This window comes from Balaenoptera physalus (assembly GCF_965194825.1).
Source record: "Balaenoptera physalus genome assembly, chromosome: 10".
NCBI lineage: Eukaryota > Metazoa > Chordata > Mammalia > Artiodactyla > Balaenopteridae > Balaenoptera > Balaenoptera physalus.
In genome coordinates, this window is record NC_138889.1 from 46,666,504 (window position 1) to 46,683,726 (window position 17,223).

At 36.8% G+C, this 17,223-nt stretch overlaps 1 protein-coding gene across 5 annotated transcripts in view; it reads right to left on the reverse strand.

Annotated features, from left to right (window-relative positions):
• FOLH1 (folate hydrolase 1) overlaps window positions 1–17,223 on the reverse strand; it is a 63,315-nt gene that overhangs the window by 7,730 nt on the left and 38,362 nt on the right. For 4 of the 5 annotated variants that reach the window (XR_014250194.1, XM_082410154.1, XM_082410153.1 and 1 more), the window contains exons 8-15: window positions 14,781–14,879; window positions 14,413–14,498; window positions 12,677–12,796; window positions 10,398–10,480; window positions 8,846–8,909; window positions 6,163–6,230; window positions 3,749–3,840; window positions 1,432–1,522 (exon numbers count right to left, since the gene is read on the reverse strand). Coding sequence is in view for 4 of the 5 variants with exons in the window: in XM_082410154.1 (XP_082266280.1) it covers window positions 1,432–1,522; window positions 3,749–3,840; window positions 6,163–6,230; window positions 8,846–8,909; window positions 10,398–10,480; window positions 12,677–12,796; window positions 14,413–14,498; window positions 14,781–14,879 (703 nt within the window). In the remaining variant the exon portion in view is untranslated. The remainder of the gene's footprint in view (window positions 1–1,431; window positions 1,523–3,748; window positions 3,841–6,162; window positions 6,231–8,845; window positions 8,910–10,397; window positions 10,481–12,676; window positions 12,797–14,412; window positions 14,499–14,780; window positions 14,880–17,223) is intronic. The other variant, XM_082410155.1, reaches the window with a different exon arrangement.

A 17,223-nucleotide genomic window follows, 5' to 3' on the forward strand; every position in this document is an offset into this window, starting at 1 on the left:
TATTAAAAATGGCATAATACACATGTACACCAAGGGCAACACAGCCATAAAGAGAAGATACTAAAATCTTCCTTTAAAAAAAAACCAGAGGCGGGACTTCCCTGGTGGCGCAGTGGTTAAGAATCTGCCTGCCAATGCAGGGGACACAAGTTCGATCCCTGGTCTGGGAAGATGCCACATGCCACGGAGCAACTAAGTCCGTGTGCCACAACTACTGAGCCTGCGCTCTAGAGCCCCCGAGCCACAACTACTGAAGCCTGCATGCCTAGAGCCCGTGCTCCGCAACAAGAGAAGCCATGGCAATGAGAAGCTGGCACACCACAACGAAGAGTAGCCCCCACTCGCCGCAACTAGAGAAAGCCCGCACACAGCAACAAAGACCCGATGCAGATAAAAATAATAGATAAATAAATAAATAAATTTATTAAAAAAAAAAAAAAACAGAGACAAGAGATCAAGGAACAAGGGACTTCCCTGGTGGTGCAGTGTATAAGACTCTGCACTCCCAAGGCAGGGGGCCCGGGGTTTGATCCCTGGTCAGGGAACTAGATCCCACATGCATGCTGCAACTAAGACCTGGTACAACCAAATAAATAAATTAAAAAAATAGAAAAGAAAGAGATCAAGGAACAAACAACATCTCTCAACAGGCAATGAAGCAATGAGTTCAAAATTCTAAGGGTACAGAATTTTCAAGCAAAATTTTGTGCCCAAATTATTGAAGGATTTTGTGTAGTATAACAGACATGCAAGGTGTTTAGCTGTCATTCACCCTTTTCAAGAAGTGCCTGAAGGATGTGCTCCCAAAAGCGTGGAGAGTAAATAAGAAAAAGGAAGACAAATCTGGGAAACAGAAAATCCAAAATACGAGTGAAATGAAGATACTCTCAGATTTCTTAGTGAAGGAAAATTTCACAGCCAAGAGCTGTGCCACAGGCAGAAAGAATAACCAGAGAACCCAGAGGAGCAGAAGAGCCCCTACGGGGAAAATGGACTCTGCCAGTTCACCTGATGTGTTTGAATATACTAAGAGTTTGAGGTGAGTTAAGTATGGATACACGGAGGAAAAACATGTCTTCTAATCAACAAGGGTAGCACAACTATATATTGAAAAAATGCCATGAGGGAAAGCATTTGGGGGTTGGAAGAAGAAGTGATATAAGAGAACTGAATGCCTAGCTTTCCTAGTAAGAAGTAAATGGATAATACCTAAAACTGAAAAAGAAAGAAGTAGCAGTAGAAGCATATTATTTACAAACATGCAGATCGATATCAGAAGAAACCAATTAAAATATGAAAGAATTTCAATTTGCTGAACAGAATCAGAGATGGAACAAGCACGGTGCTTAAGTCACTTTTTTTGATCCAGAATTATTTGTTTAGCTAAAATATATTCATAACTAACCATGAAGAACTTACTGATAGACTTACCCAATCTTTAGTGTACCGTGCTCTGCCTGAGGCAATTCCAAGTCTTTGGAAGAACACTTCAAAATCATTACCAGATCCTAATTTGCTAATCCTTTTAGGGATAAAATACAGGATTATTTGAGTAACTTCTTCACTGAGTACAGATCAAAATAAATTAAACTAATCTCCACTCAATACTATAAATATAATTTTTAGATATATTGCCTTGGATATATTTTAGATATAAGCAGCAAAAAAAAAGGGCGGGGAATGTCAATTCTGATCACAAAATATCTACTTCCATAAGACTGTTTTAGGGAGAGGTGACCATTGTTCTTTTGGGTTTCTGGATCCAATTCCAACCTGTTTGTGTGTGTGTTGTCGGGGGCGGGGGCAGTTCCCCACACCAACAACAAGCGATTCTCCAGGCCATCAGCTGGGTATTCTACAATTCAACTCAATTCTGACATTGTCCATCCAGAGATAGGGTCAGGTTCCACACATTAAGGGCTCAGTCCCAAGAGACTGTCCCCCCTCAACACACAACCACCACCAGTGCTCCTGACCAACTGGCTGTAGATGGGAGGTTCCCACGAGCACCTCCTTGGGTTTGCTAGAGCTGCTCGTAGAACCCAGAGAAACATTTACTTACTAGATCATCAATTTATTATGAAAGGTTATAACTCAAGAACAGCCAGATGGAAGAGATGCATAGGGTGAGGTATGGGAAAGGGATCAGAACTTCCACGCCCTGTCCGGGCTCACCGGACTCTTCTAGCACCTCCACGTGTTCACCAACCAAGAAGCTCCCCAAACCCAACTCTTCTGGGGTTTTATGAAAGCCTCATTCCATAGTCATGATCAATTAAGTCATTGGACACTGGTGACTGAGTCAACCTCCAGGCTCTCTCCCTTCCTGGGAGGTTGAAGGTCAGACTGAAAGTTCCAACCCTCAAATCAACTATCCCCCACCTTAAGTGGGGTCCGTGTCACCTCATTAACATAACAAAAGACACCTTTGTCCCTCTCATCACTTAGAAAATTCCAGGGGTTTAGGAGCTCTGTAAGAGATCAGGAGGACCAAATATGCACTTCTTATTATGAATTACAATATCACAATTGTATGTTGCTTTTTTAGAAAAAGATTATTGAAGTTGGAAAATATTTTCCTTCACTAATTTTTTTTATTACCTATATTTGTTGTACATGATAAAGTTAAAAGAATCAGAAAATTTTCAGATAACTCAGATTTAATTCCCATCCTTAAAAATTTAAATTATTTGCACTGTTATCTTTAATCTCAAACTACTGAGATATTTATTCCTCTTCCCATGCTTGTGAAGACACAACTAAACCTGAAATGATGCCTATATTCTTCTTAGAACATTATGCAGTTAACAAAACACTTGTTAACTGTATAATGTTCAGAAAAAAGAATATTTACACAGTGATGAGAGGACAGACTTAGGTGCCATGTGTATAAATTACCTATTCAAAAGTGAACCATATTTTGATGGCCTACAGATTTAATTTCAAAACACACAGCAATATTTTGTAAGCAGATAGGGTAGGGGGGTCCCTGGAGAAAGAGAACTAGGCATGGCTTTCTTGACATAAAACAACTCATTTTTGGCCTAAGCCATTTTGTGGTAAAATCCTGGCCACAATGCTTATCCTTGAACAGGTCTCAGTAATTAATGATCTTAAGGCAGCAAGAGAATTTAGGAACAAATTACTTATCAGGCAAGAGAGGTAACAATAGCAAAGATAATAAATCAGTTGTAAAGACTCCCAGTTCTGCTACAATGGTAAAGATTAGCCTGAAGAACATTTTTGAGCTGTTTTGCAGAATTTGGATCCCCTTGAGCACTCAATTCCCAGATCAGCTGAAACCTAAGGAATGATGATGTTGACCCTTTCTGAACTCAATCAACTAAAGCTTGGACTCTGTCAAACTTTGCCCCAATTCTATACTGAATTCTCCTCTGCTCAAACCCTCTCATGAATATGTATGTACCCTTAACTTGAAACTTCCCCCATTTTGCTGTCCAGGGAGACACTGCTTTGGAAAAGATCCCCGGTACTCTCCTTACTTGCTGCAAGTAATACATCCTTCCTTCTACTGCTCTTTGGCTTGGTTGTGCCGTTTGGCTGACACCCACCAGGAGGCAAACCCAGTTTTTGGGTAACAATTTTATTTGTAAACCTAAGCATCACTTTTTCTTTAACAGATATCAGAGAATTTTAAATTAAATTTTTATTATTTGTTGAAAGAAACTACCCTTTTATTTTCAACACAATTCCATACTGAATTCAGTAAAGAGTTTTCTTTGTTTACCTGGGCAAGCCACTGAATTCGGGTGAAGGGCTTTTTTCATTCCAGCTCTCAAAAAGGGATTTGCCTTCAAAACCTTCATCAGGACTTTGGAGCTACACAAGTTAAAAGGGGGGGAAAAAAAAGAGAGAGAGAATACTTATAAATCAGATGTTTTAAAACCTAAATATCTATTAACCAGGGAATGAGTAGCCAAATTATATTCAGGAAAATAAGGAATGCAATTCATACATTAGCAGTCATTAAGAATTACAACAATGAGTTTCTGACAATACGGGAAAATGCTCATGTTATTATATATAATGCACCTATTATAAAAAAAAATACATGGAGTGTATGGAAAAGAAAGCTATACCAAATTATTACCAAGCCATTGTATTCAGACAAATGGTCACACTGTAAGATTTTATTTTTTTTTTGGTCTATTTTTCCAAATTAAGGGAGGCTACTCTCAAAAACACATTCCTCCTCCACTTATAAAAAAAAAATGAAAAGAAGCAAGCTGGTTAAGGGAAGGTTTGTTTTTTTGGTTTTTTTTAAATATTGCTTGTGCCAACAAGTTTGTCAAATAATACATAACAAGTTGTCATTAAATAATACATAAAAAACAAATGCACTAATATTTTATTTAATTAGTTGAGTATTTATTGTAATTGTGTTAAACACAGGGCTTTCAATACATTTTCAGATTTTACAGATGAGAATTCTAAGGGAGTACAATATGCCCTACTTTTGAATGCTAAACTCAGAGCATTAAATGTTATGCCAAACGTTTAGTACACTAAACTGTAACTAATACTCACTAAACTGTAACTGAATAATATATGGTATAAAAAGTTTTTATTTTTTATTTAATAAAAGTCCTATGCTCTATTTTTTAACAGGTTCAACTCAAAAAATTTTATAGACTACCTATTCTGTGGAAGACTTTTTGTAGGTGTCAGCCATACAAAGTTTAATAATACAAATTACACACCATCTACTAGTGGGAACTATAAATAAAAATGTGGAATTCATGTGCTAGGTGCTATAATAGACGGATGTGCAAAAGTTGATGGGAACACAGATAAATTTATATAAACTTGGGGAGAGAGAAGTTATGTCAGCATCTTAAGTCATAAAATATCAATACATAAAGCAACAAAATAATTTCACTCAAGCTTACAAATTTACACAAAACTTTGATACAAGGGACAGTACCACTCCATTTATTTTAAGTAATATGAATTTGAAATAATGTATTTAGAAATATATTACTGAAGTCACAGTTTATCACTAAAATTTGAAATACCACGAATCACCTTCCCCAAACAAAAACAGAATTTAAAAAATCCAAAACTGTCAAGCATCATACAATTTCAAACTTGACCTAGAAAGTAGTGTTTTTGCATTTGTCACAGGGTGCCACCAATCTACCTGGTAAACAAATATAACTGCCAAGCTTCCTTAGCATTGACCTCAAATTACATAAATGGTGGGAATTCTCTGAGACACGATGTTTCAGATATTTAATTTTGTATACACTTCATGGGAATTGTAAAACTGCAGGCACCTGACAGAGCTCTTAAGTAACAATATGAATAGATTAGTGCCAAATTAAACTTTTCTATTCCTACTGGAGATGTTAATAAATTAAATTCCATGCTTGGAAAACCAAAGCTTAACATGTTTAGGATCTATTTAAAATCCCTATCTGAGGGAAATAATTGCCTTTCCTGGTAATTACATTTCAATTGGTAATTCTGTTAAATAAGCAAGTCTTTTTATCCTTTCCAGTTCAAATCAGGTAATTAGCAGTAACAGCAAAAATCTGCCATGCGAAACATTCCTTATGACTAACTTTAGGAATGGTGGCTTTATGGGGCAGGAGAATTAAAATGAAGAGTTGCCTGTTGGTCCTATAGAAATTCAGGCACCACCTCTCTGCCAGGTTCAGTATGTTGTGCTGCTGTCAGAATTAAGATAACTTTAGCTCAGTGGACTGAAGCCCACAGCAGGAAATCAGGAATTGGGTACATGGTCTTACCCAGTCTCTGTCCCAGGAGTCAGCACCTGGTTTTTTACACATTCTCTTTCTCAATCGGTTAGAAATGTCAACCCTTCCAGAGTCCTAAATTAATCGGTATCATTATATTAAAGAGTAAAAACCAGTTTTAAAATTAAGGAGTTAAACCGCAGGACCAAGTCCTGGTTCAGCTACTTGAACAAGTTGTGTGACTCTAGCGGCTAATGCTTTTTGGGCTCAGTTTTCTCGTTTTCAAATGGAGATGGTAGACGCAATGCTCTCCATAGACTGCCTCAGATTGGTGTGGGAGAAATGGGCAAAAGTTATAAAACAACACAGATGTTTAACATAATAATGCCACCTCAAGAAAACATCATTTGTAGAACTTAAAATTCCATGTAATTATTTTTACCTCCTTTGTTAGGTTGTATACCAAGCTGTACATAAGTGGGGTACAATCAACTCTTAGAGTGTAGTTTCCTGAAAGACAAGAAGATAGTTTGTTTTCTATTTCATTTCTTTACTTTATTCTTCCATTCAAAGACCGTTCCTAACTCCTTAGCCAGAATGATCCCTTTATGACCTAAGTCTGGGGAATTCCCTGGTGGTCCAGTGGTTAGGACTATGCACTTCCACGCAGAGGGCATGGGTTTGATCCCTGGTTGGGGAACTAAGATCCCACAAGACACGTGGCCAAAAATAAATAAATAAATAAAACCTAAGTCTGATCAAAACTCTCCAATTCATCACTCACTCAATAAAATTCATCCTCACCATGACCCTTGGTGCCACACATGAAACAGCCTCAGGTCACCTCTCCAAATCTTCACCTCCTACTCCTCCCAAGCAAATGTTCTATACAAGACAGATAATAAAAGTTCTTACCTCACAGGAATATTGTGTTAAATAAATGTTTATATTTAAACATTGCTTGGTACTTTGTGTGAGCTAAATTCTATATATGAATGTCAACATGATGGAAACACCTCAAAATGAGGACAGTAGTTCCTTTGAAGAGAGGGTTATTTGAGAATGGTTTCAGTAGAAATTGTTTTCTTTGTAAATTTTGCATTTTAACATTGGAAAGCTAATAGATGACTTATTTTATTATTTGAAAAATGAACAGTTAATAAAATTTTAAATATAAAACAAAGTGAGACAAGCTGTGTTCCAATCACAGAGTAATGAGTGTGCTATTTGCTCTTGATCCTGAAACTGCTGGGGAGACAGTGCAGCATTTTAAACCAGGGAATGACGTAAACAGCAAAATCAAAGATTAAAAAAATGCATTAAAATCAAGTCTTAAAAAAAAAAAAACTAGCAATAGAGAGAACATTATTCTACTTTTGAAGAATATATGTTTGGTATACTTATTCTGTGTGGCAAAGGTGTTTCATCTTCATATGTGTGTTTAAATAAGGATAATAAGGAATTCCCTGGTGGTCCAGTGATTAGGACTCTGTGTTCTCACTGCCAGGGGCCCTGGGTTCAGTCCCTGGTTGGGGAACTAAGATCCCGCAAGCCGTGTGGCACGGCCAGTAAATAAATAAATAAAGATAATAATAATCCAAGTTAACATTTTTGAACATTTACCCTGTGCAAGGCACAAGTCTGGGAGTTTTGCAAATATTAACTTCTTTTGCCCTTACAAGAGCCTTTGAGATATGTGCTCTTCGTAACTCTATTGAGAAGTCAGAAAGTAACAACCTGAGGTCACATAACTATAACAGAAAGTAGCAATGCCGGGAATAAGGCCAAGCCCTGAGCCACTAACTAAGGAAAGTTAGAGGAAGGAAGAAAAGGTAACTGAAACGCACGAACTAACTTAGGGGACAGTGCAGCTCAGATGCGTGGACAAAGAAGAAAATGTAAATGTCAATGCGCCTCCATCAATATGCAATGCTCCAACTATTTTTGACAAGGCAGATTTACTAATAAACTAAAGAAAATATTCTATAAGTCCACCCTTCATTCATTTATTCATTCATTTGTTGCACCCATGCAAACACCATTTATTTAATAAGACATTAAGAATCCAGGAATGAAGAAGTATGATCCTGCCTGTTCCTGGAAGAAAAATATAGTCTAGGAAGGGAGAGGGTTTATAAAACAAATAATTACTTAATAACAGCAGTGATGAATGCTACAAAGATGGTTTCCCAGAAAAAAATAACATTCCTGGGGAGACTGTAAGAATAAGAATTAAACAGATGGTGTGTCGAACAGCAATCTGAGTACAGAGAACAGCAGTTGCAACGGCTGAGAAGTTGCATGTGGTCAAGGGACAGAAAGATTCGTGCGGGGCTACAGTATAGTGAGTGACAATGGACTGTTTCAGTTTCTTGAAAATGGACTTGAGATTGTCCCTTAGTTTGAATCTCTGTTTATCAAAGCAAATCCATTCTAAAAGTCCTGTCTTCGATGCCTATCTCATTTCTCAAGCCTTTCCTGACGTTGCTATCATTCTCTCTTCTGAACTCCAAGATCAGTCCGATAATATCCTTCTGAGAGTACCTGCATATATTAGAATCCTAGACTGATTTATTTTATCATCTATACTGAGTCTTCAACTCTTGAGTACTAAACTATTCTTTACTAACCCCTAATTCCTTTGAAATCCTGGAAAGTACACTGCACAGAGAGGTGCTTAGTAAATATTTGCTGAATTGAAGAAAAAAATATTTAAGAAGAAAAAATTCTTGGTGAAAGATGAAATCTGGGAAATCAGCATTTGTTTTCAAAATTTGTATGCATGATATTATGATGACAGTAGTTAAATCATACCTTTTTGCTACCCCATTCTAAAATCATAGAAATCTTTAGTTCCATAACTGACTTATTCATTTAACAGATATTCACTGAATTCCTACCATAGATAAGGTAATCTGCCAGATGAAACAAACAAATCATAGTGTTGTTTCGAGAGCCCAAATCAGCACCCTAGAGCTCACAGCTGCCATGAGCATGACAAACCAGCAGCAAATTCCCTCACCACCTGTTCATGGATTTGCATTCCTAGTTAGTGCATAATTTACGAACTAAACTGCTGTTACTACCAAGATCATATATTTTCCTATGAAACCAATAATATTCACCTTCTATAGAAGAATCAGCATTAATATAGGCCACACCACGCACTTGAAGAAGTCTGGAATTCTCCTATAATATTAAATAAATAAATAAATAAACAAACAAATAGCCATAACCCCTTTCTAAAAAAATGCACATCTACATTTATTGTATGGAGGTTTCTGAATTAAGTTGGCCCAAGTTCACCCCAAATTTGACATGTAAGATTTTCAAGCATATGTTTGAAAGAATTTCAATAAAGGTCATTGGTAAGAAATAACAAGCAAAACATTTTTAAGACTAAAATTTGAGATAAGACTATCCACATTCATAATACAGTGAGTGGAAAAGGAGTTGATTTCTTTTTTTTTATTGGGTAGTTGCTGTGTGCGGGCTTTTGTGCGCGGGCTTTCTCTAGTTGCGGCGAGTTGCTCTCTGTTGCGGCGCGCGGGCTCTAGGCGCGCAAGCTTCAGTAATTGTGGCACGTGGGCTTAGTAGTTGTGGTGCATGGGCTTCGTTGCTCCGCAGCATGTGGGATCTTCTTGGACCCGGGATCGAACCCGTGTCCCTTGTATTGGCAGGAGGATTCTTAACCACTGTGCCACCAGGGAAGCCCAGGGGTGATTTCTTAACCACACTATGGTTTAATCCCTCAAATTAAGTTCTCCTGTGTTATGACACCATCTACTGGTTACAACTGTAAAAACTTTTTTCCTCAGCTTTAAAACACTGACAAAGTATAGCAGGATTTTTTTGATATAAGTGGATTATGAATCTCCAAAACAAGCAATTTTCTAAGTGTCCTGACTGTAAGAAATAAAGTGAAAAAACATGCAGCTCTAGGTAATGAAAATAAGATGAAAGAGACAAATCAACCTCAAAATATTTAGGCTCTTCTTGATGCCAGCATAAATCTTTGTCTACAGGAGCACTACTTTTTTTTCTACCCCAGAGAAAATTGAAGTTTACAGGGCTTCTCATAATTCCTAGATAATAGGAGCCAACTAAATATTTATAGCATGACTAGAAGTTAATGGGATGTTAATTTTGCATATGTTTACAAGTAACACTTCTATTACACAAAGCCAACAATGCATGCAGGTAAAATTACTTTCCAAGGAGCCTAGTAAATATTCTGTGGTGGGGCATTCCACTTCACTTTTAGCATGATTTAGAGTAGGTCATTACGATATGAGGAAGACAGTACAAGCTCAAGGAGTATTTAAATGTGATTAGCTTTAGGAGTTAATTTGAAAAAATTAAAACATTATATCTTATTATGATGTCCAGTTTCTAGTGAATTTACTTAGCTACTATCACACTCCCAGACAACGAAGATAAAATTATTTCCAAAATTGACATTAAGTGGCTTTAAAAGTTCAAACAAAACTTAGTTCTCAAGTGACGAAAAAATTTTTATCGTTGATTTTTGAACAAGAATATGTTGCTTCAGACTTTCCGGAAAAAAGTTTGAATATTTTCTGGCTGGATTGACCAGTTATTCTTACATTCTTGTGAATTAAATACTAACTGCTTTATTATTATGAAAATGTATGTTATATCGAATTATCAACTAACCTCTGCCCACTCAGTGGAACCAAGAAGACCAAATTCTTCTGCATCCCAGCTTGCAAACAAAATTGTTCTTCTAGGCCTCCATCCTGAAATATATGTGCATACTTATAAAAGCTGGGAAAATGCATAATATTGCCAAGACATCACCATGCCCAGCACAGTAACAACAGCAAAAATTCATTGGTTGTTTAGGAAGGGTGAATTATGGTGACAATCTTTACTTAACTTCCTTTTGAAAGATTTTAAAGCTTATCTGTCAATACAAAAGAGCACATCTGTATTGAAAAAGGGGGAAATGCAGACATGGTAAAAATCCTGTGAGATCATAAAATAGTCTAATAGGTTTATAATGATTGCCTATGCTAGGAAGCCATCTGTGGTCTGCAGCTGCCTAGAGTGAAAGAATAAAATGCTGGACGTGGTCTGTGCTCTGAGACAATAGAACTGAGAGAAAATCCTTTACAACTCTCCCATGCTGTGTTGGCATCACAACAAACACAACAAACAATTGTTCAATGGCAGCTGGTTGTGTGATTTCACTCCATTCTCTGCCAGAATTAGTCAACAGAAGCTCCATTCGCAACACTAGTGTCTGCTGCTGCTGAAAAGTACACCCTTCATTAGGACGGTCATATGGCTTGGAGTTATAAACACTGATCTTGAAGTTAAAGAAAGATCTTATTTCAAGCCCTGGTTCTTTCACTTATTAGCAGTATGACCAAGGGAATGTTACTCAAACTTGTTAGGCCTCTTGTTTCTTCACCTGTATACCAGGAAGAGCAGAGAAAAGATAACACTCCTTGATTGTTAAGAGGATTAAATGGAATAATATTTATAAATATAGCACTGAACAAGTGCTCCAGGCATGTAAGTTGTTATTGTGTGAGTACATATTTCATTTGTGCTTAAGGATATATATCCCTCTAGCTGTTGAGTCCAGAGCTTCATTTTTGTTAAATATATTAATAGCATTATTTAAATCTCCTATTAATTATTATTCCCCATCACTGCAGCCTTTTGGCATACTTTGTAATTGTCATAGTGGTGTTTTGTATTTACCACGGGAATCTTCTGGCAAAATCATGAAACTTTTTGCAATACTATTAAACACAACCTGATTCACAAACTATGTAAATTCAGGTCTCCATAGTTCTATTTTCTTAAAAAATAAGATAGCTGTGTGGAAAAAAGAATAGAGCACCTTTACATTTGATTTCAAAGAGTGACATCATTGTTTTGTGGACTGGGGGCCAGAAATCTGAATTTTAACCCTAGTTCTCTGATTCTGCCACACACCAGCTACAAAACGTTGGGTGAATTGCTTGATTCTGGAAACCTCAGTTAACTTATTTGTAAAATGAAGACAGAAATAATTAAACATATCCCTCATCCTATGAGTTCAAAATAGATAACACTGTTTCTCTAAGAAAGTAAGTACCAGGCAAATGTAACATATTTTTACCACATTCATTGTTGCTAAAAAAAATATGTATGCATCACATTTACAGCCCGTAGACACCTTGTTTGCAGGGTCAGTAAACAAAGTAGACCTTCTGTTCTCAGTATGTAATGTTTACTTTAAAAAGTAACCATTTGAACTCAATTTTATTTTGGTTTTCATATGAAGATTCTAAAATGACTGAAGTGACTGTGCTAGTAGTATAATCTTAAATTCTGTGAGAGAAATCAAAGCTGGGGGTGTGAGAGTGCAGATATCAAACTTTTGACGGCATCCTATTAAGCAGGAAGACCAGCATTTTTCTGAATAAGCTTTCATCCCCTCAGTCAGTTGGTGTACTTGACCTGAGGCCTGAGGCTGGAAGATCCCAAGGAACTCCTGCTCACATTTCTCAGACCAGGACGCTTTGGCTTATGACCTAAATCTGGTGTCTACTCTCCAGTAAAGAATCCCATCTCCATCTTCTTTGTTGCCAGAGAAACCACTAATAGTATAATTCCTTTATTTCAGATTATAATTTAATATATAAATATAAATAATATGAACTTTATTATATAAATAAATGAATGATTTAAAATGAATATATAAAAATGAATAAACAATATCATTAACCAACATAAGTAACATAGCTGCTTGTTATTGAAAGCTACGCTCTGCTATTAAGCACTACTAAGTACTCTATGCTACTAAGATGATATAATTTGCATGCAGCCTCTCTGTTGTGTTTCACACAAACCTATGAGGTGGTATTTTTATACTCACTTTACTGAGGACCAAACTGAGATTCAGAAAACATGGTCTTTTTACTTTTTGTTTACATTACCTTCTTTTTTCAGTTTTCCAAAACTCCGGACAATTTCATGAACCACAGCTGCTCCACTCTGAGGGTCAATGCCACCAAATACCCAAGAGTCACGGTGACCTCCAAGAATGACATATCTGTCTGGAAAGCATCATTGCAAAATTACTTGCCATTCCAGGTCAAGAATAGAGGAAAATTGCAAATGACTCAATAGCATCTAAACACAAAGCACTCAGGACTCAAGTTAAGATAGCAAAGGTTCCTGAAGACTTTTGTAAATATATCACTTTGTTCTGAATTTGAAGCACGAAGAAAATATGAATGTGATAAGCAAATGTATACTTCAATTAATTACAGTAATTATAAGTATATAAGTAATGATAAGTGAGTATAAAAGTATCCTTATCCACTTCTTTATATAATTCTCTGTTACTCCTCTCTTACCTATTTACACTATGTTTCCAGTATTTTCAGAGTAAGAGAACACAGTGGCCAAATAACGATTTCTCCACTTCCTACTCCTTCTACTTAGTTTTTAAGGTACAGTTGAAAGATTCTACCTTTCTATTATCTGTTCCCATTTTCTACAGGGAGAGGGAATTGCACCCCTATCCAGCTTTCTGGGCAGTCTTTTCATACTGATAAAGCATTTACCATGGGGCTTCCCTGGTGGCGCAGTGGTTAAGAATCTACCTGCCAATGCAGGGGACACGGGTACAAGCCCTGGTCCGGGAAGACCCCACATGCCACACGGCAACTAAGCCCGTGCGCCACAACTACTGAGCCTGTGCTCTAGAGCCTGCGAGCCACAACTGCTGAGCCCGAGTGCCTAGAGCCTGTGCTCCGCAACAAGAGAAGCCACTGCAATGAGAAGCCCGCACACCGCAACAAAGAGTAGCCCCCGCTTGCCTCAACTAGAGAAAAGCCTGCGTGCAAAAAAAAGTAAAAGGATTTAAAAAAAGCATTTACCACACTTAAATATAGGGGTCTTCTTGTCTCTGGTCTGTGTCTTTTTTAAAAATCCCTCCATCCCCAAAGCCTAGCACAGAGCTGGCACAAAATATGTACTCAGTGAGATTCAATAAATAGCCAGTTGTACATTGTTTAGTGCTCATTGGAAGCATATCAATATTCTTTATCCCTGAAAGAAAGTACTGGCTGCTTGTACAAAAGATATTCAGTTTAATTCTGTCTGTTTGGGTAGGAAATATAACCATATAGTTCCTAAGGAATCAAACATAATAAAGTAAGATTATTTTCAAATGTATCATTGAGCAGGTTATCTGAAATCATATGGAAATCACGTGTATATATATTCCACCCATTCCAGTGTAAAAAAAAAAACCATGTAAAGGATTCATTAACTTCAGGTTATCTTAATTTTCTAAGAGTGTTACTTATCGTTGTAATGAAGATATTTCTCCAGGCAAAATATGTGGTAAAGAAATCCAGAAAGCTCAGATTAAACACCTGTAAACCATCTCTCCCTGCTCTTCCTCCCTTGGTCCTTTAATTGAAGCATGCATAGTTTATCAACAACCTCGGTCATCTGACCAATCTAGTCCCAACATTTACTTTCTTCACAACATGCATCACAATGTAAAGTTACCTCCTATTGATCTATTTTGTGTTTATGTGAGTTCCATTAGGACAAAGAGTTGCTTTGCTTTGTTCACCTTACATTCCCAGAGCTCAGAGCAGTACCTGGCACCGAAGAATTGCCCGATCGATATTTGCTGAGCAAATGATCAATTTACCTGGCTCCACTGCCCCTCTGAGAGTTCCAATCACATTGTAAATTCTTTTCACTTTATTGTTGGAATGGATGTGCATCTTGACTTTTCTAATGCAAAAATAAAGGGCACAGGCTAAAAATACTGGTTAACAGCTTGCCACCCACAATTTTTAAATCTGACATTGTTTTGAATATTTCTAAATGCGCACAGGCAATAATTACATTGACCAATTGTCCAATTGTGAGGATATATGCGTATTGCCCTTTTCAACCTGTTGTTATGTCTCCTGCTGGTAGTAGATTTTACTTTTCAGTCATCCTCTGTAATTATTTTTTGAAAAAGGTTTCCTCCCCCCCTAAAGAGAGTTATAATAAAAGTAGTCTCTTAACTGGGTAGAGAAGTTTCCAGTAAATCCAGGTCCCACATTGTAGGGCACTTGGAGACTTCCTTTCCAGCTGTAATCCGGTGGTGCTGATCCACCCATTTTTCTGTTGAACACAAAAAATATTATTAGCTGAAGGAAACCTTTGAAGTTATAAGTTACAATGTCCTTGAACTTGTTTTCTTGAGTGCCTGCTCATAATAGCTTCTATGAGTCATGGTAGTACAAAGTGCTTTGCATAGGGATATGCCATTTAACTCTTTTTTTTTTTTTTTTTAGTAGATTAATCTCGTATTACACTGCCTTTTATTTATTTATTTATTTATTTATTTTTGGCTGTGTTGGGTCCTCGTTTCTGTGCGAGGGCTTTCTCTAGTTGTGGTGAGCGGGGGCCACTCTTCATCGCGGTGCACGGGCCTCTCACTATCGCGGCCTCTCTTGTTGCGGAGCACAGGCTCCAGACGCGCAGGCTCAGTAGTTGTGGCACACGGGTTTAGTTGCTCCGCGGCATGTGGGATCTTCCCAGACCAGGGCTCGAACCCGTGTCCCCTGCATTGGCAGACAGATTCCCAACCACTGCGCCACCAGGGAAGCCCTTAACTCTTAATACACCTCTTATGAGGTGGTTCTGCTATTACTCCCCACTTCAAAGATAAGGAGGGTGAGGCTTAGAGAGATTAGGTAACATGCCCAAAGTCAAGCAGCTGATTAGTGGCACAATCGAGATTCAAACAGTTGGCAAGAATTTGGACTCTGTGTTACCAGTTTCCAACAGTAAACCATGTGAAAAGTGCTCTCAAGAGCATGCTCTGAAGAAACAGCAGGTGTCAAACTCTTCGGAATTTCCCATTATGTTATTTCTCCCACTGATAAATACATTCCCAAACACATGTATGGTCATCCTTTGCAAAGTACTTTTGCACACATCTATTAGGGAGGGAGGAAGGGCAAAGGAAGGGATGTCACTTCAACCAACAGCCCCTCAAAGCTTTATACACTATTTATTATTTTAATTCAAAAAGGTGGAAAGATTCAGGTGGACCAGCCTATATATACCACTAGCCCTGGTTATCTCTCAGCAGGTGATTGAGAAAAATAATATGATAATATCTGTGGAATGGTGAGGTTCTTGCTGTTTCATTTCAGCATATCTTCCTTTACTGTTTAAGAGCATGGATTGACTTATTCTTGATTTGGGCATGGAAACCAAATGTACTTTTGCTACCTAGAAGCAGATTGAAGAAGATGGCTCCAGACAAACTTAAGAGAGTGAAAAACATCAATCTGTCTTTTATGGCTCCATCTCTGGTCCACACACCTGTATGCACCCTATGATTTACAGTGAAACATTTTCTGTAGTTTCCTCCTTTTTTCTGTGCCTGCGCACGGGTACTTATTCCCTGCCTACTCAGTTAAGGTAATGTGAATAGCTCAGCTTGACCTAGAATATATTTTATGTGCAAAACTACATCAATATGATTATCTTCTCATGGAAAACTAAGTATAAATAATATTTTGTTTTAAAATGCTCTATCAGAGAGTAAATATTTACTCTGTTTTTTCCTATCGCATGAGGGAGTTTGTTTAATAAACATAATTTCATGTAATATACTATATAATTTATTTATCTATATACAATAAAATTTCACATGAAAAGCATCAAGTAAAATGAAGGGGCATTATACATTGTTAAATGATAATTGTTAAATTATTATCATTATCATTGTTAAATCATAATGAATAGTCAAACTAGCAGAGTATTATGTATACAAAAAATGGTAGAAGCCAAGTGAAGAATATACATATACTTGATTATACATAAAATATTTTTATAGTAGTATATTGCAGACTAATAACATTGATTGCCTTTGGGATGGAAATGGGTAGGAGGGAAACTTTTTATTGTATACCCCTTTGAACTTTGAACTGTGTAAATGTATTTCCTTTTAAAAATAAAAATATGAAAAACAAAACAAGGTGCAAATTCATCAGGAAGTCAATTACATATTATAAGGAAGGTAATGAAGAGTCCATATTCCCAGAAAATAATAAAATATAAAGCCAAGATTACAGTGCCTCCACAAGGACAAGAAAATATCACACATCTATGGAGAACAGAGGTTTTAGTCACTAAATTTCACTGGGATAATTAATCAGGGATATAATTTTCTTTAGGTCCCTCTTTCACTCTATAAATAAAAAATAAATTCTGTGAAAATTAAAAGGTTGAATATTTAAATTTCAAATCATAGAAATTTCAGAAAATATAATATTGGAAATGTCCTTGAAAGGATTTGATAGATCATAGATGCTCAATAAATATCTATAAACAACACTGAATTTAAAAATCTATATTGTGTAGCATATTAAACTTTATTTGTTCATTTAGCAAAGATTTATTCTCTATAATGCTCAAGGTACTGTATTGTACTCACTAAGGAATACAAATA